Consider the following 23,800-nt stretch of genomic DNA (forward strand, 5'->3'; position numbering starts at 1 on the left):
ATTATAAATGGGTAATTTTTTTAGTCACTGAGAAAACTCACAAAATCAGCAGGTAATAATTTTTCCCTAACTGTATGAAAGTATGCATAATTGGATATTTTGATTTATTCAGATGTGATACTTAATATATAAAGTTGTGCTTGCTCAGTGTGGTTAATTTTGATTTTATCAAATGTATTGCTCTAATATATATAAATATATATTAGTTCTTTTTGTTGTTGTTTTTGTTTTTTACTATATTCAGACACATATTTTATTATGCCTAGGGACTGAGTTACTCATAAAGTCCAGTCTGGTTGATCTTGATTCACCTGATTCCAGATCAGTTGCAGTTGCCTGCATTTCAGTGGAGCCAAATTTTATTTGTAACCTGACCTGTCGGTCCGTGCCTCTGTCAGTGTTAGGTATGTCAACTGATAAAGAACCAATCTGTGCTACCCCATCTTCATCCACAAACTGGACTTTTTGTCTTTCAGAGCTGTAAAATGTAAATTCTATACCTGTCTGCAGTGGATCTGCTGGACTTGATATAAATGAACGAACTTCATCACTTTCAACTGACTCTCCACTGCTGACAAGCTGCTGAAAGCAGACATCACAAAATACTTCACCTCTTGAGTTTATATATTTACTTTTGTCCTTGTGTTTGGTTTCATCAAAGGATTCACTTGTACAAAACCCATATGTCAGAGCACTAATACGGGACTTAACCACGGTAGGTGTTTTGCCGTACCTGATTGCTCCTTTCAAAATAACTACCTGAGGTTCTGCTGGGCAAAGTATTTTGTGTTTGATGCCAAATTGTTTCCGCATGAACTTCCTCAGAAATGAACTTTCAGCATAGCCTCCCACTAACAGCATGTACTCAATCCTCAGCTCTGGTTTTTGAAGGATCTGATTAATTTTGCTTTCTATAGCACTGAAGCTCGTATCAAAGAAGCTTTGTAGCTTTTCCCGTTCAATGAATATTCCAGCATCATCCCACTCTGCTCCCTGAACGTCCTCAAAATAACTTTCTATGCTCTGTTTATCTTTGGCAAGTTCTTGTAAGCTGACAGGACATGTCAACATCACAACATCATCACAAGATTTTATAATCGTAATGTCATTCTTCAGTTTAAGTGCTTCGCCTGGGTGCTCTTTCAAAAATTCCTCAAAAATTTCCTCTGAGAAAATGTTTTTCAGAAAAGACATAATATTCTTGTCTACTGTCTGTCCACCCATGCTATTTCCTGATGCAGCCTGCAACTCCTTTAGGTTGCCATTATCCAACACCTCATGGACCGTTATGTCAATAGTACCACCTGCAAGACACAAAAAAGACAGCTTTTATTCATGAGAACTCAGTGGAAATGATTTTTTCCTCCAGTTCTGCACCTGTGGAGTGCTGGTTCCTTGCCGCTGTCGCCTCTGGCTTGCTCAGTTGGGAACACTTTCCAGCAATATCGTATACTATTTGAACTGAACTGGATGATGACATCACTGAATTCATTGATGAACTGCCTTAAACTGATTTTTTTTTTTTTCATAATGTATGACTTACACACTATTGTCCTGTTTAAATACTGTGAAGTTGCTTTGACGCAATTTGTATTGTTAAAAGCCCTATATAAATAAAGGGGACTTGACTTGACTTGTGTTTACTGACCTGATAGTCTCTTTTGGAACAAAATGTCACTGGCCCCACTTATCATTTTAATTATACACTAGATTTAATTATTTCGCATGGACTTGATCTTACTTTCATCTCTCTTAGAAGAAAACAAACATAACCCTAGGTATTTGTTCAATACTGTGGTTAAATTAACTAAAAATATAGCAGCAACAGGTTTAGACATTTCCCAAAAGCACAGCAGTAATGACTTTATGACGTACTTTACCTCCAAGATAGACACTATTAGAGATAAAATTGTAACCATACAGCCGCCCGCTACAGTATCGCATCAGATAGTGCGTTGTAGATCTCCTGAGGAACAATTCCATTCATTCTCTATTATAGGAGAGGAGGAATTGTATAAACTTGTTAAATCATCTAAACCCACAACATGCATGTTAGACCCTATTCCATCAAAGCTACTAAAGGAGGTACTTCCAGAAGTCATAGATCCTCTTCTGAATATTATTAATTCGTCACTATCATTAGGATATGTCCCCAAAACCTTCAAAATAGCTGTTATTAAGCCACTCATTAAAAAACCACAACTTGACCCCAATGAATTAATTAACTACAGACCAATTTCGAATCTCCCTTTTCTGTCAAAGATACTAGAAAAGGTAGTATCCTCACAATTATGCTCCTTCTTAGAGAAAAATGGTATCTGTGAGGATTTCCAGTCAAGTTTTAGACCATATCATAGTACTGAGACTGCTCTAATTAGAGTAACAAATGACCTGCTATTGTCAAGCGATCGTGGTTGCATCTCTCTATTAGTGCTACTGGATCTTAGTGCTGCATTTGATACTATTGACCACAACATTCTTTTAAATAGACTTGAAAATTATGTAGGCATTAATGGTAGTGCACTGGCATGGTTCAAATCGTACTTATCTGACCGTCATCAGTTTGTGGCAATAAATGAAGAGGTATCATTTAGATCGCAAGTGCAGTATGGAGTACCTCAAGGCTCAGTGCTAGGGCCATTACTTTTTACGCTTTACATGTTACCCTTGGGAGATATCATCAGGAAACATGGTGTTAGCTTTCATTGTTACGCTGATGATACTCAGCTCTATATTTCTTCGCAGCCCGGCAAAACATATCCATTCGAAAAACTAATAGAATGCATAGCTGATATTAAAAACTGGATGGCGAATAACTTCTTACTGTTAAATTCTGAAAAAACAGAGGTACTAATTATTGGACCTAAAACCTCCACAAGTAATGACCTAAAACACAGTCCAATACTAGATGGCTGCTCTGTTAATTCGTCATCATCAGTTAGGAACCTAGGCGTCCTATTCGATAGCAATCTCTCCTTTGAGAGCCACATTTCTAGAATCTGCAAAACCGCATTTTTCCATCTTAAAAATATATCGAAATTACGACCTATGCTATCAATGTCAAATGCTGAAACATTAATTCATGCGTTCATGACCTCAAGGATAGATTATTGTAATGCTTTATTGGGTGGTTGTTCTGCACGCTTAATAAACAAACTCCAGCTGGTCCAAAATGCAGCAGCTAGAGTTCTTACTAGAACCAGAAAGTATGACCATATTAGCCCGGTTCTGTCAGCACTGCATTGGCTCCCTATAAAACATCGTATAGATTTTAAAATCTTGCTAATTACTTATAAAGCCCTCAATAGTTTAGCTCCTCAGTACTTGAGTGAGCTTCTATCGCATTATAGTCCCTCACGTCCGCTGCGTTCTCAAAATTCTGGCAATTTGATAATACCTAGAATATCAAAATCAACTGCCGGCGGCAGATCATTTTCTTATCTAGCGCCTAAACTCTGGAACAATCTACCTAACACTGTTTGGGAGGCAGACACACTCTGTCAGTTTAAATCTAGATTAAAGACACATCTCTTTAACCTGGTTTACACATAAAACATTAACATATTCCTATAATTCAAATCCGTTAAAGGATTGTTAGGCTGCATTAATTAGGTCAACCGGAACCAAAAACACCTCCCATAACACCTGATGCACTCATTGCATCGTAAAATGAATGGCATCTACGCTAATATTAGTCTGTTTCATTCATATTCCGAGGTCACCGTAGCCTCCAGACCCAGCCTGTATCCGGATCAGATGGTCACTCCAGTCCCCCGGATCCAGTCCGTACCCAGCTTAGCTCATGGATCACCACCTGGAGATGACTTCAATAGCCGTGGATGTCAACCAGATGAGCTCCAAGGCGGATCATCAATAAAGACCTCGCCAACCTTGACGGCCATCGGTGCTACACCACAGAATCCTGATGAGTTCTCTACAATCGGACATTGGTACAAACTGCTGGTTCCATCTGGCCAGAGGAGAACTGGTCCCCGACTGAGCCTGGTTTCTTCCAAGGTTTTTTTCTCCATCTCTGTCACCTGTGGAGTTTTGGTTCCTTGCCGCTGTCGCCTCTGGCTTGCTTAGTTGGGGACACTTTCCAGCGATATCATATACTATTTGAACTGAACTGACGATGATATCACTGAATTCATTGATGAACTGCCTTTAACTGAAAATTGATTGTTACAATAATGCGTTACTTATACACTATTGTGCTGTTTAAATACTGTGCAGTTGCTTTGACACAATCTGTATTGTAAAAGGCGCTATATAAATAAAGGTGACTTGACTTGACTTGACTACTGATATAGATACTGTACCTCTGTCAGGGTCCTACCCTGTCACCCTGTTTGTTTTGTCTTTGCTTTTTGTCTATGCTTGTCTTTTGTGTGAGCACATGGCTTTGTTATTGTTTTTTCAGTCATGTGCCTTTAGCCCCTCCTCCTTGTTTTCTTTTATCACACCCTCCTGTTAGCCCTTGTTAAGTCTAATCATTTCCAACTGTTCCTCGTCTGCTTTCTTCCCTATTTATAGTTCCTCTTGTCATCTTGTTTTGCCGGTTTGTTGTCATTCTCACCCTCACTATTTGTGTCTGTGTCTGTGTGGATGTGGCTGAGTATATTCTTCCCTCTTGTTTGGTTGGTATTGTTCCCTAGTCTTGTCCAGTCCCTGTCTAGTCCAATGTATTATATGTTTGTATCTTGCTCCTTGTTCTTTTGAGATTCTTTCTTTATTATTAGGGCCCGAGCACAGATGGTGTGAGGACCCTATTGAATCTGCTCTGTTTATTAGGGCCCGAGCACAAAAGGGCGAAGGCCCTATTGTTCTTCTAAGGATTCTTTTTATTTTTTATTTTTTCAACCTTCCGGGCACTTTTGGGGGCCTTAACATACTCAAAAACTCTTGAAAATTTGCACACACGTTGGAATCTGCCGTCGTCCGGACGCCCCCTGGAACACAGTTTGAAAACTTGATGTATTGTGCACACATACTTGCACGTATTGATATGAAACTCGGTACACATATAGAACTCATCAAGCTGAACAACTTTTGTACTCTATTTCATGGGCTCCACGCAACAGGAAGTGAGATATTTAAGGCTGTGTAAAAAGCACATGCTCTGGAATTTAACATACTCCTCCCAGGATTTCCATAGGATTGTCACCAAACTCGGTCAGCATGATCTCAAGACATTGAGGATGCAAAATTGCTAGGGGATTTTTGATATCTCGAATGTTTTGGCCGTGGCAAAGCGACAAAGTTATGGCGAGAAATGAGAAACAGGAAGTGTGTAATAACTGTTGCACACATTGCCTGATTCTGATGAAACTTCACCAGTTTGTTCGTTGTATGATGCCGATTCCATAAATGTGACTATTATGAGTCAAAGTTATAGCGCCACCAACTGGCAGCAGGAAGCGTGTCATTTTCTGTTCCGGACGCGCCCTGACCGCGCTTTCTGTTCCGGACGCGGCCCTGACCGCGCTTTCTGTTCCGGACGCGGAGGTGACCGTGCTTTCTGTTCCGGACGTGGAGGTGACCGCGCTTTCTGTTCCGGACGCGGAGGTGACCGCGCTTTCTGTTCCGGACGCGGCCCTGACCGCGCTTTCTGTTCCGGACGCGGAGGTGACCGCGCTTTCTGTTCCGGCTGCGCCCTGACCGCGCTTTCTGTTCCGGACGCGGCCCTGACCGCGCTTTCTGTTCCGGACGCGGACCTAACCGCGCTTTCTGTTCCGGACGCGGACCTAACCGCGCTTTCTGTTCCGGACGCGGCCCTGACCGCGCTTTCTGTTCCGGACGCGGACCTAACCGCGCTTTCTGTTCCGGACGCGGCCCTGACCGCGCTTTCTGTTCCGGACGCGGAGGTGACCGCGCTTTCTGTTCCGGACGCGGACCTAACCGCGCTTTCTGTTCCAGACGCGGCCCTGACCGCGCTTTCTGTTCCGGACGTGGACCTAACCGCGCTTTCTGTTCCGGACGCGGCCCTGACCGCGCTTTCTGTTCCGGACGCGGCCCTGACCGCGCTTTCTGTTCCGGACGCGGACCTAACCGCGCTTTCTGTTCTGGATGCGGAGGTGACCACGCTTTCTGTTCCTGACGTGGCCCTGACCACGCTTTCTGTTCCGGACGTGGCCCTGACCACGCTTTCTGTTCCGGACGCGGCCCTAACCGCGCTTTCTGTTCCGGACGCGGAGGTGACCGCGCTTTCTGTTCCGGCTGAGCCCTGACCGCGCTTTCTGTTCCGGACGCGGCCCTAACCGCGCTTTCTGTTCTGGATGCGGAGGTGACCACGCTTTCTGTTCCGGACGCGGCCCTAACCGCGCTTTCTGTTCTGGATGCGGAGGTGACCGCGCTTTCTGTTCCGGACGCGGCCCTAACCGCGCTTTCTGTTCTGGATGCGGAGGTGACCACGCTTTCTGTTCCGGACGCGGCCCTAACCGCGCTTTCTGTTCTGGATGCGGAGGTGACCGCGCTTTCTGTTCCGGACGCGGCCCTAACCGCGCTTTCTGTTCCGGACGCGGAGGTGACCGCGCTTTCTGTTCCGGCTGAGCCCTGACCGCGCTTTCTGTTCCGGACGCGGCCCTAACCGCGCTTTCTGTTCTGGATGCGGAGGTGACCACGCTTTCTGTTCCGGACGCGGACCTAACCGCGCTTTCTGTTCCGGACGCGGCCCTGACCGCGCTTTCTGTTCCGGACGCGGACCTAACCGCGCTTTCTGTTCCGGACGCGGCCCTGACCGCGCTTTCTGTTCCGGACGCGGACCTAACCGCGCTTTCTGTTCCGGACGCGGCCCTGACCGCGCTTTCTGTTCCGGACGCGGAGGTGACCGCGCTTTCTGTTCCGGACGCGGACCTAACCGCGCTTTCTGTTCCAGACGCGGCCCTGACCGCGCTTTCTGTTCCGGACGTGGACCTAACCGCGCTTTCTGTTCTGGACGCGGCCCTGACCGCGCTTTCTGTTCCGGACGCGGCCCTGACCGCGCTTTCTGTTCCGGACGCGGACCTGACCGCGCTTTCTGTTCTGGATGCGGAGGTGACCACGCTTTCTGTTCCTGACGTGGCCCTGACCACGCTTTCTGTTCCGGACGTGGCCCTGACCACGCTTTCTGTTCCGGACGCGGCCCTAACCGCGCTTTCTGTTCCGGACGCGGAGGTGACCGCGCTTTCTGTTCCGGCTGAGCCCTGACCGCGCTTTCTGTTCTGGATGCGGAGGTGACCGCGCTTTCTGTTCCGGACGCGGCCCTAACCGCGCTTTCTGTTCTGGATGCGGAGGTGACCACGCTTTCTGTTCCGGACGCGGCCCTAACCGCGCTTTCTGTTCTGGATGCGGAGGTGACCGCGCTTTCTGTTCCGGACGCGGCCCTAACCGCGCTTTCTGTTCCGGACGCGGAGGTGACCGCGCTTTCTGTTCCGGCTGAGCCCTGACCGCGCTTTCTGTTCCGGACGCGGCCCTAACCGCGCTTTCTGTTCTGGATGCGGAGGTGACCACGCTTTCTGTTCCGGACGCGGACCTAACCGCGCTTTCTGTTCTGGACGCGGCCCTGACCGCGCTTTCTGTTCCGGACGCGGCCCTGACCGCGCTTTCTGTTCCGGACGCGGAGGTGACCGCGCTTTCTTTTCCGGACGCGGAGGTAACCGCGCTTTCTGTTCCGGACGCGGAGGTGACCGCGCTTTCTGTTCCGGACGCGGCCCTAACCGCGCTTTCTGTTCCGGACGCGGAGGTGACCGCGCTTTCTGTTCCGGCTGAGCCCTGACCGCGCTTTCTGTTCCGGACGCGGACCTAACCGCGCTTTCTGTTCCGGACGCGGCCCTGACCGCGCTTTCTGTTCCGGACGCGGAGGTGACCACGCTTTCTGTTCCGGACGCGGAGGTGACCGCGCTTTCTGTTCCGGACGCGGCCCTGACCGCGCTTTCTGTTCCGGACGCGGAGGTGACCGCGCTTTCTGTTCCGGACGCGGCCCTGACCGCGCTTTCTGTTCCGGACGCGGAGGTGACCGCGCTTTCTGTTCCGGACGCGGCCCTGACCGCGCTTTCTGTTCCGGACGCGGAGGTGACCGCGCTTTCTGTTCCGGACGCGGAGGTGACCGCGCTTTCTGTTCCGGACGCGGACCTAACCGCGCTTTCTGTTCTGGATGCGGAGGTGACCGCGCTTTCTGTTCCGGACGCGGCCCTGACCGCGCTTTCTGTTCCGGACGCGGAGGTGACCGCGCTTTCTGTTCCGGACGCGGACCTAACCGCGCTTTCTGTTCCGGACGCGGAGGTGACCGCGCTTTCTGTTCCGGACGCGGCCCTGACCGCGCTTTCTGTTCCGGACTCGGCCCTGACCGCGCTTTCTGTTCCGGACGCGGACCTGACCGCGCTTTCTGTTCCGGACGCGGCCCTAAACGCGCTTTCTGTTCCGGACGCGGCCCTGACCGCACTTTCTGTTCCGGATGCGGAGGTGACCGCGCTTTCTGTTCCGGACGCGGACCTAACCGCGCTTTCTGTTCTGGATGCGGAGGTGACCGCGCTTTCTGTTCCGGACGCGGCCCTGACCGCGCTTTCTGTTCCGGACGCGGAGGTGACCGCGCTTTCTGTTCCGGACGCGGACCTAACCGCGCTTTCTGTTCCGGACGCGGAGGTGACCGCGCTTTCTGTTCCGGACGCGGACCTGACCGCGCTTTCTGTTCCGGACGCGGCCCTGACCGCGCTTTCTGTTCCGGACGCGGACCTGACCGCGCTTTCTGTTCCGGACGCGGCCCTAAACGCGCTTTCTGTTCCGGACGCGGCCCTGACCGCACTTTCTGTTCCGGATGCGGAGGTGACCGTGCTTTCTGTTCCGGACGCGGCCCTGACCGCGCTTTCTGTTCCGGACGCGGCCCTGACCGCGCTTTCTGTTCCGGACGCGGAGGTGACCGCGCTTTCTTTTCCGGACGCGGAGGTAACCGCGCTTTCTGTTCCGGACGCGGAGGTGACCGCGCTTTCTGTTCCGGACGCGGCCCTAACCGCGCTTTCTGTTCCGGACGCGGAGGTGACCGCGCTTTCTGTTCCGGCTGAGCCCTGACCGCGCTTTCTGTTCCGGACGCGGACCTAACCGCGCTTTCTGTTCCGGACGCGGAGGTGACCACGCTTTCTGTTCCGGACGCGGAGGTGACCGCGCTTTCTGTTCCGGACGCGGCCCTGACCGCGCTTTCTGTTCCGGACGCGGACCTAACCGCGCTTTCTGTTCCGGACGCGGAGGTGACCGCGCTTTCTGTTCCGGACGCGGCCCTGACCACGCTTTCTGTTCCGGACGCGGACCTAACCGCGCTTTCTGTTCCGGACGCGGAGGTGACCGCGCTTTCTGTTCCGGACGCGGCCCTGACCGCGCTTTCTGTTCCGGACGCGGAGGTGACCGCGCTTTCTGTTCCGGACGCGGCCCTGACCGCGCTTTCTGTTCCGGACGCGGAGGTGACCGCGCTTTCTGTTCCGGACGCGGACCTAACCGCGCTTTCTGTTCTGGATGCGGAGGTGACCGCGCTTTCTGTTCCGGACGCGGCCCTGACCGCGCTTTCTGTTCCGGACGCGGAGGTGACCGCGCTTTCTGTTCCGGACGCGGACCTAACCGCGCTTTCTGTTCCGGACGCGGAGGTGACCGCGCTTTCTGTTCCGGACGCGGCCCTGACCGCGCTTTCTGTTCCGGACGCGGCCCTGACCGCGCTTTCTGTTCCGGACGCGGACCTGACCGCGCTTTCTGTTCCGGACGCGGCCCTAAACGCGCTTTCTGTTCCGGACGCGGCCCTGACCGCACTTTCTGTTCCGGATGCGGAGGTGACCGCGCTTTCTGTTCCGGATGCGGAGGTGACCACGCTTTCTGTTCCTGACGCGGAGGTGACCGCGCTCTCTGTTCCTGACGTGGCCCTGACCTTGCTTTCTGTTCCTGACGCGGCCCTGACCGCGCTTTCTACAAATATATTTATCATGTCTGACAAAAAAAAAAAGAATGATTCTGAAAGCACTGGTCCATGAGTGCATAACAGTTTTGAGCCGAGGATGTAGCTTACAGGTGCACCGATAAGAATGAGTAAAGCGCAGATTTGCTGTTCAGAAAAGACGTCGGGAACGGGATATTGTCACCGCCCGCTCCCATTCAAATTACACCAGAGTTACCGACCGCAACCGCTTTTATTTGGAAATTTATTCCCACGTCGCAAGAAATCTGGTCGGGTCCCGGGTCCCAGACCTCTACTACAAATTTAGCTTAGAGCGATGTTTGCTGTCGCTTCAGTTCAGTGCTTTACATGACTGCCCTCTACTGATCATGTCTTTCCTATGCCAATGTATTTTCCGTGTTCCCTTGGAATACACCAGCATCACGCGATACCACTTTACTATATTTACTATATTATATATTTTTATTTTTGTTTATATTCGTTTCCCCCCTTAATTTGGCTCCCTTTACTTAACGTTCATGTAAATGATTCTGTAAATGCTTGACATATGCTATATGACTGATTTTTACTGGAATGTAGTTTAAAGGTTGAATTGAACATATTTTATATTGTTTCGTCTAATTAATAGACTAGACTATATAAATACTAAACTGTTTTACTGAGGAATGAATCATTCACGTAGTTTCATTTGTTAATGAAAACATGCTCATTTATCGTCACACACGAGCATAAATACAATCAAAAAGTCAAAACTTTATTGGCCTAATTGTCAGGCATTCAAAATAAATAGCCCTAACCAGTTATTAAAATAATAATAACCTAATAATAATAATAATAAATAATAAGTGATTTAGAGCTATCTACTTTTTTCTTTATTGTGAATCGCTTAACCTAAGTAACTTTCTGTATATGCTATTCACCATATATTTAGCAAATATTGTAAACGACAATTATGCCAATAAAGTTTTGACTTTATGATTGTATTAATGCCCGTGTGTGACAATAAACGATTTACAAATGAAACTACGTGAATGATTTACTCATCAATGAAACACTATATTGGTTATAATTAGACAAAAAAAAGAATAAATATATAATACACATACATATGTTAAATTAGCCTATAAATCTAGATTCAGAATGTTAAGAGATCGAAATTAAGGGGGCAATAATGAATATAAAGGAATAATACATTTATTACAGAAAAAAAAGAGGATCAATTAATGGATAAGACTTTAGGATGCATAAAATGTTTCTTGCAGGGCTATTTAATTTGAAGTACTGTATGTAATATTTATTTATGATAAATTTTTGAATGCTGTGCACAGACGCAAAGACAGCATTCGCATATCAAGCATTGCTTATTGTTAATATAATAACTTAATAACTTAATATTGCATTCATTTCTATAACAATTAATATAATCATTTCTTAACTCAAATAAAAAAATATTAATAAACCTATCTCTGATAATCCTGGGTGATGGTCACGCAGGTTTGTTTATGCATTAAACAGAAGGATGTCATTACCTCGACAAAATGATCTTGTGGCCACGACATAATATGATGTTCCCACGAGTTAATAGTACATTCCCAAGAATTAATATCTCGTGTAATATGGTAATATGATGTAAAAAAGTAATATGACGTTCCCATGAGTTCATTTGTCGTGGCCACGACAAACATAAGAGAACTGAAGGTGTCCGCTCCAGGTTACCGTACATACGAGTCTTTTAGTTTGCAGAGATGTTTGATGTCGCTCCAGTTCAGTGCGTTACATGACTGCCCCCTACTGATCATGTCTTTCCTGTGTCAGATCCCTCACAATACCACTTTACTTCCCGTGCACATTTTAAATGGCCAGATCTGTATATGTAAAGAGTTTGAATTTGGTAATGGGCATCCCGTATGTATATTTGTAGTATTTTATTTTTAACTACATGGAACAAAGGTAACAACATAATAATAGAATAGGTACCTTTTGGTTATAAAATACTTTTAATTTTCAAATTTCCTTTTTCCTTATTGTTTCCTTATACCTACAAGTACATGTTTTAGAGGTACACCACTGTTACAAAAAAGTACACTATAAATTGCAAACTGTGATCTAAAGTGAATCTGTATGTAAGTCTGCATTAGGATTTAAAGGAGAATTAAATGTGTACCTCCACAATCTATAACCATGTATTGGCTTCCTGGTTGCTGTTCCAATGTTTCTTGACCCTCTCCTTCGGCTATGAAACCATCACTTGGCAGCTGCTTACAGAACACAGATGCAGCTTCTGGCTCCAGGGCAAAGATGAGCCTTTCAGGTGTAGCATTCGTCACAAGACCTGCCTGCATGATTAATTAACTTAATAATGTTTCTGAAGAACAGGAATATAAGCTTGTATGTGTAATACCAATTGTAAGTCAGCTAAATGAATAAATGTTAATGTATACGATGAGTTTTCATGAGTATTTGATATTCCTATGTTTTTTCTTTAACTCACCTCAACAGCTGCTTCTCTCATGAATTGTTTTGCTACTGCAGGCCAGATAGCAGGAACTGTTAATACCCATGTAACATCTGATGCAACAAACTTTCGTCCTTCAGTGGTTTCATCAATTTTTGCCAGTGCATGATCCTTCAGGAATCGCAGACTCTCTGAGAAAACCTTTATAGCCTTCATTGTTTTCCCATTTGATGCTGTAATCATCAAATCTCTGTGGATTTCCTGTGCAACAAACACGTTTAATTACATTGTTACTCAATGAAAGTGCACCAAATAAATCTTCCAGTCACATCAGTCAACAGATCAATAATATGATATTTAAGGTAAACATAACAATCCATGAGACAAAAGTATAATTACAAATGTAAAAGAACTTACTGTATTATAGAGCTCCATTTTGAAGTGTTCAAATAGATAGTGGTTCATTGTTTGCTCTTTTTTCATCGCCAAGGTGTATGTTCTCAAGGCTTCATAACCAAACTTCTGAAAGTTCTCTTCTTCATCAAATAAAATGCAGGTGGGGGTTTTGAAAGTTTTTTGACCTTGACCCATACCCCATGAAGGAATCCAAATTTGTTCTTGATTGCTATCGGTCTTAAAGCTGAAGGCATATCCACTGTATGATGTTCCAAAATCAATAGCAATGTAAAGAATTGTTGCCATTGTGTAGTTAGAGAGCTGCTGTGTTTCAGAGCTTTTACCTTCTTCAAAAATGAACTGTACACTTTGCGCTCTCTCTTATTTATATTCACAAATCCTGCTTTCACTTTTGGTAATCCTCTCACCAAAAAATGGGCTGTGCTTTTAAAACTATGAAGTAGACATGCATTACTAATGTTTATCGTAACAGTAGCAACCATATGCAGGATTGATATGATTTGGTGTGATAATAAATGCTTATTTTTTATCTCTAAGCAAGACAGAATTGCTGATTTATATTTTTTAAATGATTTTGTTGACTACTGATATGCACTGTAAAAGGTAATAAGTTCATTTTTCATAGAAACCACATTTAAAATGGATTTCTTCAGAATAAGCAAGCACATTAGTTAAAAACCTTTAAGATGATTAAGCTTACTAAAACTTTGTGTGCTGTACTTTTGTATTTGTATAGGTAACCATAGGTAACAGTTAATGTTGCAACAATATTCCATGGAGAATTTATAAGGTGGTGCCATATTCATTAACATTACAGAACATGTTAAATGGCTCATATAATAGATATAAGACTATATTTTAAACTCTGTTAAAGATGCAAGTTTGTACATTATATAAAAGCTTTTAAAGACGCTTCAATAATTCATGCTCCAGTAGATGGCAGAATTACAGCTTTGCCAACCACTGAGGAAGTAGAGGAAGTTATCATGTCAATCTATGAAGGAAAACATGTTTTTGCTGTTGGTTGAGTCTGACTCGTTAGTGCACTTCATCTGCATTGTGGTTGAGTAATTGTGTCTCCCAAAAACTTGTATATTTTGTTTGCACATTTCTGTACATTATATATGTCCCCCTGTCAGACACACCCAATTCAAGTCTTGCAGTCTCTACTATCATGCTGATGAGTGAAATCAGGTGTGTTAGATGAACGTAATCTGCATGTAAGTCTGCATTAGGATTTAAAGGAATATTAACCTCCTGGGCTCAATTGACACTTTTCACCCGCCACACATCCATTTTCTCACGCAGACAAAAGCACCCTCAGTTAAAACTGTAATAATATACGATATTGGCTAAACAGATTTGGTAAAAGCTCCAGGGCGTATTTGTGTTTGTGCTCTGGAAATCGCCAACAGACAAAGTGTTTTCGTAGTGCTGAGCAGTGTAGCCAATCACAGACATTTCTGTTGATCTAGAACCCCTGTATTGGCCATAGCGTCCTGAATTCACTCACCACTAAACACCATTTTTTTCCCCTGTACACTTGCCAGTGCTCTCAATGTAATTATATATCGAGAATTTAAATGTTTCTGTAAATGAAGAATTTACTGCTTCCCCTGATGTTTCCAGCAACTGGAAATACATTTAAAAAACTCAAACTTACAGGAATGGGACATGAATATCCTGAAAGACATTTTCTATGAACTGATGAAACTGATGCTAGAAAATGCACCTGGAATATCTTCCTTCTTTGTGTATCTCTAATACTCTCTATTACAAAGTGTACAAATATTCTAGAAACACATGTGACATGTTTTGCAGCAGAGCTGAAACTGGTAATGTTATTTCTCTGGAGTAAAAACTGTAGTTCTTGTGTTCTAGTATGGTTCTTTAGGAATGTTAAAAACCCTGCAAAGACGTTGTTTAAGCAGCTGAAGCAGTAAGTAAGACACTACTGCCTTAAATGTTTATATGTGAAAACCTGCTTTTAAAAAGTTGTTACTGAAACTGTCAAGTTAGAAAACCTCTTTATTGTTATATAAATATTTGTACATTTTATTTTCTGTACATTGTATTATATATTTTATCTGTTTATTTTCTTACATTTTGTTTAAGTGACAGGTGACAAAGCACCACAGGTTTATAACAAACATAACTAGAAGGTCCAGTTTATGGAATGAAACTGAAGTAAACAGTTGCCTTAATGCTTGTATTAACCCTCTGGGGCCTGATGTGTTTTGGGGCCCTGAAGAAGTTTTGACATGCCCTGACATTTGTGCTTTTTTCAGTATCTTAAAAACATATGAATGGTTAAAGTCAGATTACATTGTAATCAGCACATATTGGGCTACAATAATATGCAAGCAACATTAATGTGCATGTTTGTGTTTTTGAGAAAACTATGTTTATGCGTGGTTATTGAAAATCTAAAGTTTTGAAGTCACAGAAATAAGGCCATGAAGCACATACAGGACATTTCTTTACAAGACTTTAGATAATTGGATGTCATAGGCTAGAATTTTTTCAACCAAATGATGTGAGAATCATCTCGTTCACTCGTTCAGAGAAAACAATATATTGATTTAAATTTTATAAAACATGTTTTGTGATCGAAAGGGATTATTCATAGGTGTGGCAATGGCCCATGAATATTTAGCAATTCACACCTGAGAGACAAAAGAGCCCTCCCTAATGGCCCCATCAATGACTGACTTGACTATAGCAGGTAAGGAAACAATGTGAGAAGATTCAGAGAATGGAGTTTTAGATTATTTTTATTTTATTTACTATCACTGTATAAACAAAACATACATAATGAAGGTCAAAGACACATTATTGAGCTCCCTCATCTTACCACACAGATGTGCACAGACTTTGTGGCATTTCTGAAAACTTTTTCTGAATTCTGTTCAACAAATGAAACAAATCTTACCTGCTATTTTGTGTGCCCTTAAAAAAATACAAAAAAGTCAAAAACTTGTTTTACACTAGAATATCAGTGTAGTTGAACATCTCAAGTTTCTAGTGCTCTCAGAGGAAAACAGTTTGAAGGGACTCATGGGAAAGAGGGCAGGATTCATCTTTTGAGCAGGTTTGAGATCACTACAAAAACAAAACAAACCAAAAATCATATCAGGATCATCTGTCAGAATACAGTCTATACTCTAGAATTTGTACTAATGTAAAAAAAGGACATGTAATATCTAAGAAACTAATAATTATCGTTTAGCACTATATTACTAATAAACGTGATGTAAACACACATTCAGTGTAAGCACTCATATTACTTTTACACTGTTATACAATAAAATAAATAAATAAAGTATGATTCTACATTCATAAAGATATCGTCATAAATGCATCTCACAGTCATAATCACATCGTTTTTCTAGAACATTATAAATATCCTGCCATTGTAAGAGATGCAATGCAATCAAACGTACTTCATAATGTTTCATTTGATAAAGTCAGGAATTTTAGTTTGGAATAAGTCTAACTAGTAAAATGTGTACATGTTTTGTCAAAGTAAATAACAGCGAAAGCTAGTAGGAAAATGAAAGTAAAACTTACTCATGTAAATGTCTCCTCCTGCTGGGTTTGCGTCGCATCGCGTCCTTCTTAGGATTGAGGTACATATAAGTCTTATTCCTCACAGCATGTCTTCATCCAGTAACAAACTGTAACCAAGATGAACTTGAAGTCATGTTGCTTTGTTGCGGTGATGTGGGAGTTTCCTCGCGTACAGATACTCCGGTCCTTGCCGCGCTTGTAGCACATGGCTAATTTGCATGGCAAAAGATTTCGCGATAGTGGGCGCGGTCACATTAGAGATAATTAGTTGGAACTGGATAGACTAGACATCTCCTTGGTTTCATATAGATTAATTTATCACAGATTATTTGTTTTTGATAAAACTTACTTTGTTTAAAAGCATAAATCTCAAGCTTTCAGTAGATACCACTTTTATGTTTGTGTGCTAAATATTCACCGTGTTTGAATGATATAAGTGACGCATTTCTAAAAGCAGTTCACGGAGACAGAGAAAACAGAAATCACCCTGTTTGTTTTCTTTATTCTAAATAAAAAAACACAACTTTCTGCTGTTCTTTTGAGTGTGCCCAAATAAAAGTACACGCTTTACAGTTTCCATTGATGTATATCTCTAATGTGTATGACTTAAATCGACAGAGCATTTTTAGTGTGTTTTGCGCTGATCTTAAAAAAAGTAGGTTGGTCACGCCGGTGTGACCGTCGGCCCCAGGGGGTTAAGATTGGATGTTACTTTGACTTCTGTAGCAAATGCAACACAATAAATGCTTGTTAATTATAGTATGTTTTTGATATATTTATTTAGCCATATAAAACAAAAAAAGTAACAAATAAATTGAAAAGAGTAAAGATTATGTATTGCACAAAATCAGATCAAACTTAATAAATTCACATATAGTTTATTTAATTTGTTCACGTAAACTGAATGTATTGAGTCTCTCAAAGAGGTTATTAAACTTTATATCAAAATGCACCAGTTCAGTTAGAACCTGGAGGTTACTTGCGCGTTGCCTTTGTGTGGAGGGAATTCCTATGGTTGCGTCGCTTCAGAAAGGGGCCTTCCCGAGGTTGCTGATTGGTTGGTTCTGTGGTCCTTTGTGAAGTCTTGGGCGTTGGCTTGGCTGAGGATGAGAGTTGTGCGCAGTTAAAGTTCAGGACAGCGAAGACGTTTGGCTCGGTCGTGGCTTGCACAAAACTTAACTAGAACACGAAACTTTCAACGGAAAGAAATAACCAACCAAACTCTAATGACTTTACTCATGTGATGTTCATGATGTGATCTTGGTTACTTGCTCCAAATTTGACAATCTCCTTCTTTGCGATTATGAACAAGTGTCCTTTGTGTTAATGTTGCGAGTTCTTAGTTAGTTAGGTTTGCTTCAGGCTGGCGGTCTGGTGTCAGGCTATCAAACGTCAGATTTATGACGGGGCCTCTTGTGGAATTTGGGTCTGTAGAAGTGTTTAATCTTCTAATCGAATCCCCTTAATTGAAATCCTACAGCTGTTACAGTTCAGGGCAGCGAAGACGTTTAGGTCGGTCTTGCACAAAACTTAACTAGAACACGAAACTCTTAACGGAAAGAAATAAAATAATTAAAGTAAAAGACAGAAGTGTAATGATCTCCTCATGTTTCCTTTAGAGGAGCAGGCTGGCATGCAGCCGTAGAGAACAAGGGTATGGAGTAAGCGCGTAAGAGAAGAGTAAGAGTGGTCATCGTAAGAGAGTGATTTGAATGGTGTCCTGAGTATTTAAAGTCAGCTTTTGGACACATTCCAAATGATGTCTTGACCAAATTAGAACAATGTCCTAAGTCCTGGTACGGTTAGTTTCTCCTCCCAACCATAAATCACAATGTCATGTGATCCGTCCCATGGTCCCCATTTTCCCGCTCTTGGCAAAGTTAAATTTGGACATGATTTTGATAACAAGACAAAAATACATTTTTACAAAGAATTGAATTATAGAAACATTTCAAGAATCTAATTTCAAATCCATGCATATCAAACACCAATATAAACCATTAAACTATTCAATAGTTATCAAAAGGGACATACACAATAAGTGATTAAAACATAATAGACAAATGTGTGAGTTACATATATGATAGGAAGTTATACATAGAAATGGTGAGTTGCTCCTAAGTTCTTTTAGCATAATTTTAGGTGCATATATACATCAATGGCCGTTTCCTTTGCCATAATGAGACCGTAAGGATGTGTTCTGTGAGGAACAAAGAGGTCAAGAGGCCGTAGAAGGAATTTCAGGCCCTGTCCTCTGTGTGGGGGAAAACCAACCAATATCGCTAATGACTTTAGTCATGTGATGTTCATGATGTGCATTTCTTTGACCATTAATCTTGATTATTTGCCCCAAATTTGACAATCAACAAGGGTCCTTTTGTGTTAATGTTACAAGTTCCTATTTTTAACCCTCTGGGGCCTGAGGGTGTTTTGAGGCCCTGAAGAAGTTTGACATGCCCTGACATTTGTTGTTTTTTCAGTATCTTAAAAACATTTTAATGGCTAAAGTCTGATAACATTGTAATCAGCACATATTGGGCTACAATAATATGTAAGCAACATTAATGTGCATGTTTGTGTTTTTGAGAAAACTACGTTTATGCGTGGTTAGTGAAAAACTAAAGTTTTGAAGTCACTGAAATAAGGCCATGAAGCACATATAGGACATTTCTTTACAAGACTTTTGATAATTGGATGTCGTAGGCTAGAATTTTATCAACCAAATGATGTGAAAATCATCTCGTTCACTCGTTCAGAGAAAACAATATATTGATGTAAATTTTCTAAAACATGTTTTGTGATCGAAAGGGATTATTCATAGGTGTGGCAATGGCCCATGAATATTTAGCAATTCACACCTGAGAGACAAAAGAGCCCTCCCTAATGGCCCCATCAATGACTGACTTGACTAGCAGAAGAAGAAACAATGTGAGAAGATTAAAAAAAAAATCGTTTTTTTAGATTATTTATATTTTATTTACAACACAGTATAATCAAAACATACATAATGAAGGTCAAAGACACATTATTGAGCTCCCTCATCTAACCACACAGATGTGCACAGACTTTGTGGCATTTCTGAAAACTTTTTCTGAATTCAGTTCAACAAATAAAACAAGTAAATCTTACCTGATATTAAAGTGTGTGCACTTTAAATATCTGTATTTGTACTGTATTTTTATCTGTATCATCTGAAGTTTGTACAGCGCTCTCAGAGGAAAACAGTTTGAAGAGACTCAAGGAAAGGACAGCAAGATTCATCTGTTGAGCAGGTTTCTGAGCACTAAAAACAACAAAAGCAAAACATCTGTGAGCCTATTCATATTAGGAGCATCTATAATAAATAAATACACACACACACACACACACTACCAGGCAAAGGTTTGGACACACTTCCCTTTACAGCGGAATAACTGGTATATAGTATATAGTCATAGATTCTAGCATTTGTACTAATGTAAAAAAGGACATGTAATATCTGAGAAACTAATAATTATTGTTTAGTACTATATTACGAATAAACGTGATGTAAACATACATTCAGTGTAAACACTCATCTTACTTTTACACCCTACTGTTATACAATAAAATAAATTAATATGATCTTGCATCTTACATAAACATATTGTCATAAATGCATCTTACAGTCATAAACGCATCATTTTCTAAAACATAAAAAATATCCTGGCATAGTTAGAGATGCAATGCAATCAAACGTACTTCATAATGTTTCATTATGTATATAGTCAGGAATTATAGTTTGGAATAAGTCTAACTAGTAAAATGTGTACACGTTTCGTCAAAGTAAATAACAGCGAAAGCAAGTAGGAAAATGAAAGTAAGACTTACTCATGTAAATGTCTCCTCCTGCTGGGTTTGCGTTGCATCACGTCCTTCTTATGATTGAGGTAAATATAAATCTTATTCCTCACAGCATGTCTTCGTTTCAGAAACGAACTGTAACCAAGATGAACTTGAAAAGACGTGTTTCTTTGTTTGCGGTGATGTGGGAGTTTCCTTGCCACGCTTGTAGCACATGGCTAATTTAAATATCAATCGTTCTTCGCACGTGGGCGTGATCTCATTAGATATAATCAGTTGCAACTGGATAGACTAGACATACCTTTTGTTTCATATGGATTACTTTATTACAGAATATTTGTTTTCGCTAAAACTTACTTCGTTTAAAAGCATACATATCAAGCTTTCTGTAGATACCACTCTTCTGTTTGTGTGCTGAGTATTCACCAAGTTTGAATGATTTAAGTGACGCATTTCTAAAAGCAGTTCGCGGAGACAGAGAAAACAGAAATCACACAGTTTGTTTTCTTTATTCTATAAAAAAAGCACAGCGTTCTTTTGCTCTTGTTAGTGTGCACAAATAAAACTACACACTTAACAGCTTCCAATGATGTATAGCTCTAATTTGTATGCCTAAAACCGACAAAGTATTTTTAGTGTCTTTTGCACTGATCTTAAAAAAAGTAGGTTGGTCACGCCGGCGTGACCGTCGGCCCCAGGGGGTTAAACTTCCAGTAACTTGGCTGCTTAAAGCTGGCAGACACTAGAATGTCAAATGACAAAATTTACAACAGGGGTCTGGTCTTGCTGGAATTTGTGGAGTTTGAGGCTGTAGAAGTGTTTTTACTTCTAATCGAATCTCCTGAATTGTCTGATTCGCGCTGAGATCCTACAATAAGCATGTGCGTTTCAAACCGGCTTCAGCTTCCAGGAATGAAGCGATGCGCAGCAGGAATGCCTGAATTATGGCCCATGACACAGTGTCTCGTTCCCTCAGGGAACCAGGGTTACAAACGTAACCTGAGACGTTGACTTTCGGGAACTCTACACTGTGTCATCAATGCTCCTGGGTAACGATATGCCAACGCCTCCAGAATTCCAAATTCCTGCCCAGTAGTGTTTGTCTGGGAAAGAAAGGAAGCGCTGCTTCTGGTGGATCAAGCCAGGAAAAGCTCTCTGCCTGGGGGACCAGGACGAGAGAGACAGTACACCTCTGTCTGGGGGACCAGCCCAGAATGAGAGGGCAGTGCCTGATGATACTTACCTGCTATGGCACTGAGGTTCTCTGCCCGGGAAACTGCCAGGAGCAAGAAAAAAATTACTCCTCTGTCCGGAGATCTGCCGGAACAAGAGGGAGATGGCATATACCTCGACCCTTGGGCTCACAAGGGGAGTGGTCCGCTCTGTCTGGGGACACCAGCAAAAGAGGGACTAGAAAGACTCCGCCTGGAAAACTGCCAGGACGTGAGTGGGATGACATCTCTGCCTGGGGAGCACCCAGCGCGAGAGGGAACATAACAAATACCTTGGCCCTCAGGCGCTCGAGGAGAGTAGTCCAAAATCTGTCTGGGGAAAAGCCAGCACAAGAGGGACTAAATTAGCTCCGCCTGGAAAACTGCCAGGTCGCGAGCGGAATTACTCAATTAAATAATTATATTATTAAATAATTATATCTCTGCCTGGGAGTACCCAGCGAAGAGGGATATGATCTGCCTCGGCCCTAAGGCTCACGAGGAGAGTGTCTACCTCAGTCTGGGGACTAGCCAGACGTAGAGGGACAGGTAGCGTCTGGGAAGAAATGCCAGAACGCTGGGCTGCTTCACCTGGGAAAAATGCCAGGACGCAAGCGGAATAACATCTCTGCCTGGGGAGCACCCAGCGAAGAGGGAGAATTATGCACCTCGGCCCTCGAGCCCCGAGGTGATAGGCCTCCGCCTGGTGACCAGCCAGACTAAGAAGCATCCTCGGCCCTCAGGCACACGAGGAAGGGTAATCCCTTGTCGGGACAACAAGGACCCGAGTAGTGTCTGGAAACTCTGGCCAGAACACTAAAATAACTCCGCCTGGAAAAACTGCCAGGACGCGAGTGGAATTACATCTCTGCCTGGGGAGCACCCAGCACAAGAGGGAACATCTACCTCGGCCCTTGGGCTCACGAGAGATGACGCCTTCACTGTCAGATTAGGACAGATGAATTTGTAGCTCTTAGGTCTAGTTCATAGAACTTAACAAAGGTCAAGGGTGAGGACCAACCCGCCACACTACAGATGTCCTGAATGGGGACACCTGTTAGCAGAGCTTTTGAGACTGCCATGCCTCGAGTTGAGTGAGCCTTTACGCCCATCGGTGATGGGAGGCCAGAGGACTCATAGGCAGTAGTTATGGCATCCACAATCCATCTACTGATAGTATGCTTAGTTGCCGGGAGCCCCCTCTTAGGGGCACCGTAACAAACTAGCAGTTGCTCTGACTTTCGCCACAGGGCAGCTCTGTGGACATATGATTCCAGTGCTCGCACTGGACACATGCAGTTATACTTCCGATGGTCGTTCTCCATGAATGGAGGAGGATAAAAGGCCAGTAGAGTGACTGGCTGTGGTACCGCTGTTGGGACCTTCAGTACATACCCTGGTCTAGGGTAGAGAAATGCTTTGGCCAAACCGGGCGCAAAGTCGATATATGAAGGGGCCATGAGAGGGCCTGAAGGTCTCCTACTCTCCTCAGAGAAGTAAGAGCCAACAGCAGCGCCGCCAGTTGTCCCTCCATCGATAACCAGACCCTGCTCTGGGTAGTAGTAATAAAAACGCCCCATATGCAGGTCCCACGTAGATATATTCAGCAGTAGTTTTCATGCTGCTCGAATCTCAGACTGGTTCTGGTACTACCTAGAGTTTTTAATTCAGAGCTCTGTAGCAGCTCACTGGCAGGAAGCATCTGAATTAATTCCTCTGAGGACCCCCATTGGGGTAGCGAACACTCTAGCTCTGCTACTTTTCTGGCGGAACAACTAGAGAATATTGTTCGTGGGAGATTGCCGCGCCTTGTAACACTGGCAGGGTTGGTTGACAGATCTCCCTGTTTTAGCCGAGGACCTCTCAGACTAAAGCACGACCCTCAGGTCGGGCTTTACTTCCAAGCCCCCGGTCAGGAGTGTTGCTAACCCTGTCCTCTCGGTATTACCGGAGGAAAAGCACGGGCTTTTTGTCAGGGTGAACAGTAATAGTAATAGTCCGGAGAAATGCCTCTGTACTTATTTAACACCCGCTGCATTGTTAATGTTGCGTGAAATTATCGTTTTTATCTAAGCCAAAATGAACAACAATGTCATATACTGCCTTAAAGAAATTAAAGTATTTTTCAGGTACCTTTTCATGGCTGTTTTCTAGGGTTTTCCAGGACCTACATTTCAGAAAAGTCAAATTCATGTACTTCAAGTACCTTCTATGAATCCTAAATATTAAATTTTACATTAAGTGCAAATAAGTATAGATCTTTTTTACACTCTTATTTAAAATAGCAGGATTTGCTGCTATTTATAAAACTTGAAAAAGACGAGACCACAGAAGCTGACGTTCAACTCCCATTTTTGTGCTGTTGACCAACATTGGTGGGCGAGGTTAGTACGAATAGACACTCCGTTTTCG

At 43.4% G+C, this 23,800-nt stretch overlaps 1 protein-coding gene across 1 annotated transcript; it reads right to left on the reverse strand.

Annotated features, from left to right (window-relative positions):
- Positions 1–240: 240 nt before the first annotated feature.
- On the reverse strand, positions 241–13,070 carry LOC141284465 (heat shock 70 kDa protein 12A-like). The gene is made up of 4 exons (XM_073817432.1): positions 12,786–13,070; positions 12,405–12,629; positions 12,078–12,249; positions 241–1,304 (listed from the first exon to the last, which is right to left on the reverse strand). The coding sequence occupies exons 1-4, from the start codon at positions 13,068–13,070 to the stop codon at positions 241–243; spliced, it is 1,746 nt and encodes a 581-aa protein (XP_073673533.1).
- Positions 13,071–23,800: the final 10,730 nt, after the last annotated feature.

The sequence above is a fragment of the Garra rufa genome, chromosome 14 (genome assembly GCF_049309525.1).
Source record: "Garra rufa chromosome 14, GarRuf1.0, whole genome shotgun sequence".
Classification (NCBI taxonomy): Eukaryota; Metazoa; Chordata; class Actinopteri; order Cypriniformes; family Cyprinidae; genus Garra; species Garra rufa.

Bases quoted from the DNA above. Each gene is read 5' to 3' on its own strand.
- LOC141284465 (XM_073817432.1), bottom strand. From the start codon at position 13,070: ATGGCAACAATTCTTTACATTGCTATTGATTTTGGAACATCATACAGT. The intron at 12,630-12,785 runs GTAAGTTCTTTT...TTTGTTGCACAG, and splicing joins AAATGGAGCTCTATAATACA to GAAATCCACAGAGATTTGAT. The intron at 1,305-12,077 runs GTACACATTTAA...TGTGTCTTGCAG, and splicing joins CATGGTTATAGATTGTGGAG to GTGGTACTATTGACATAACG.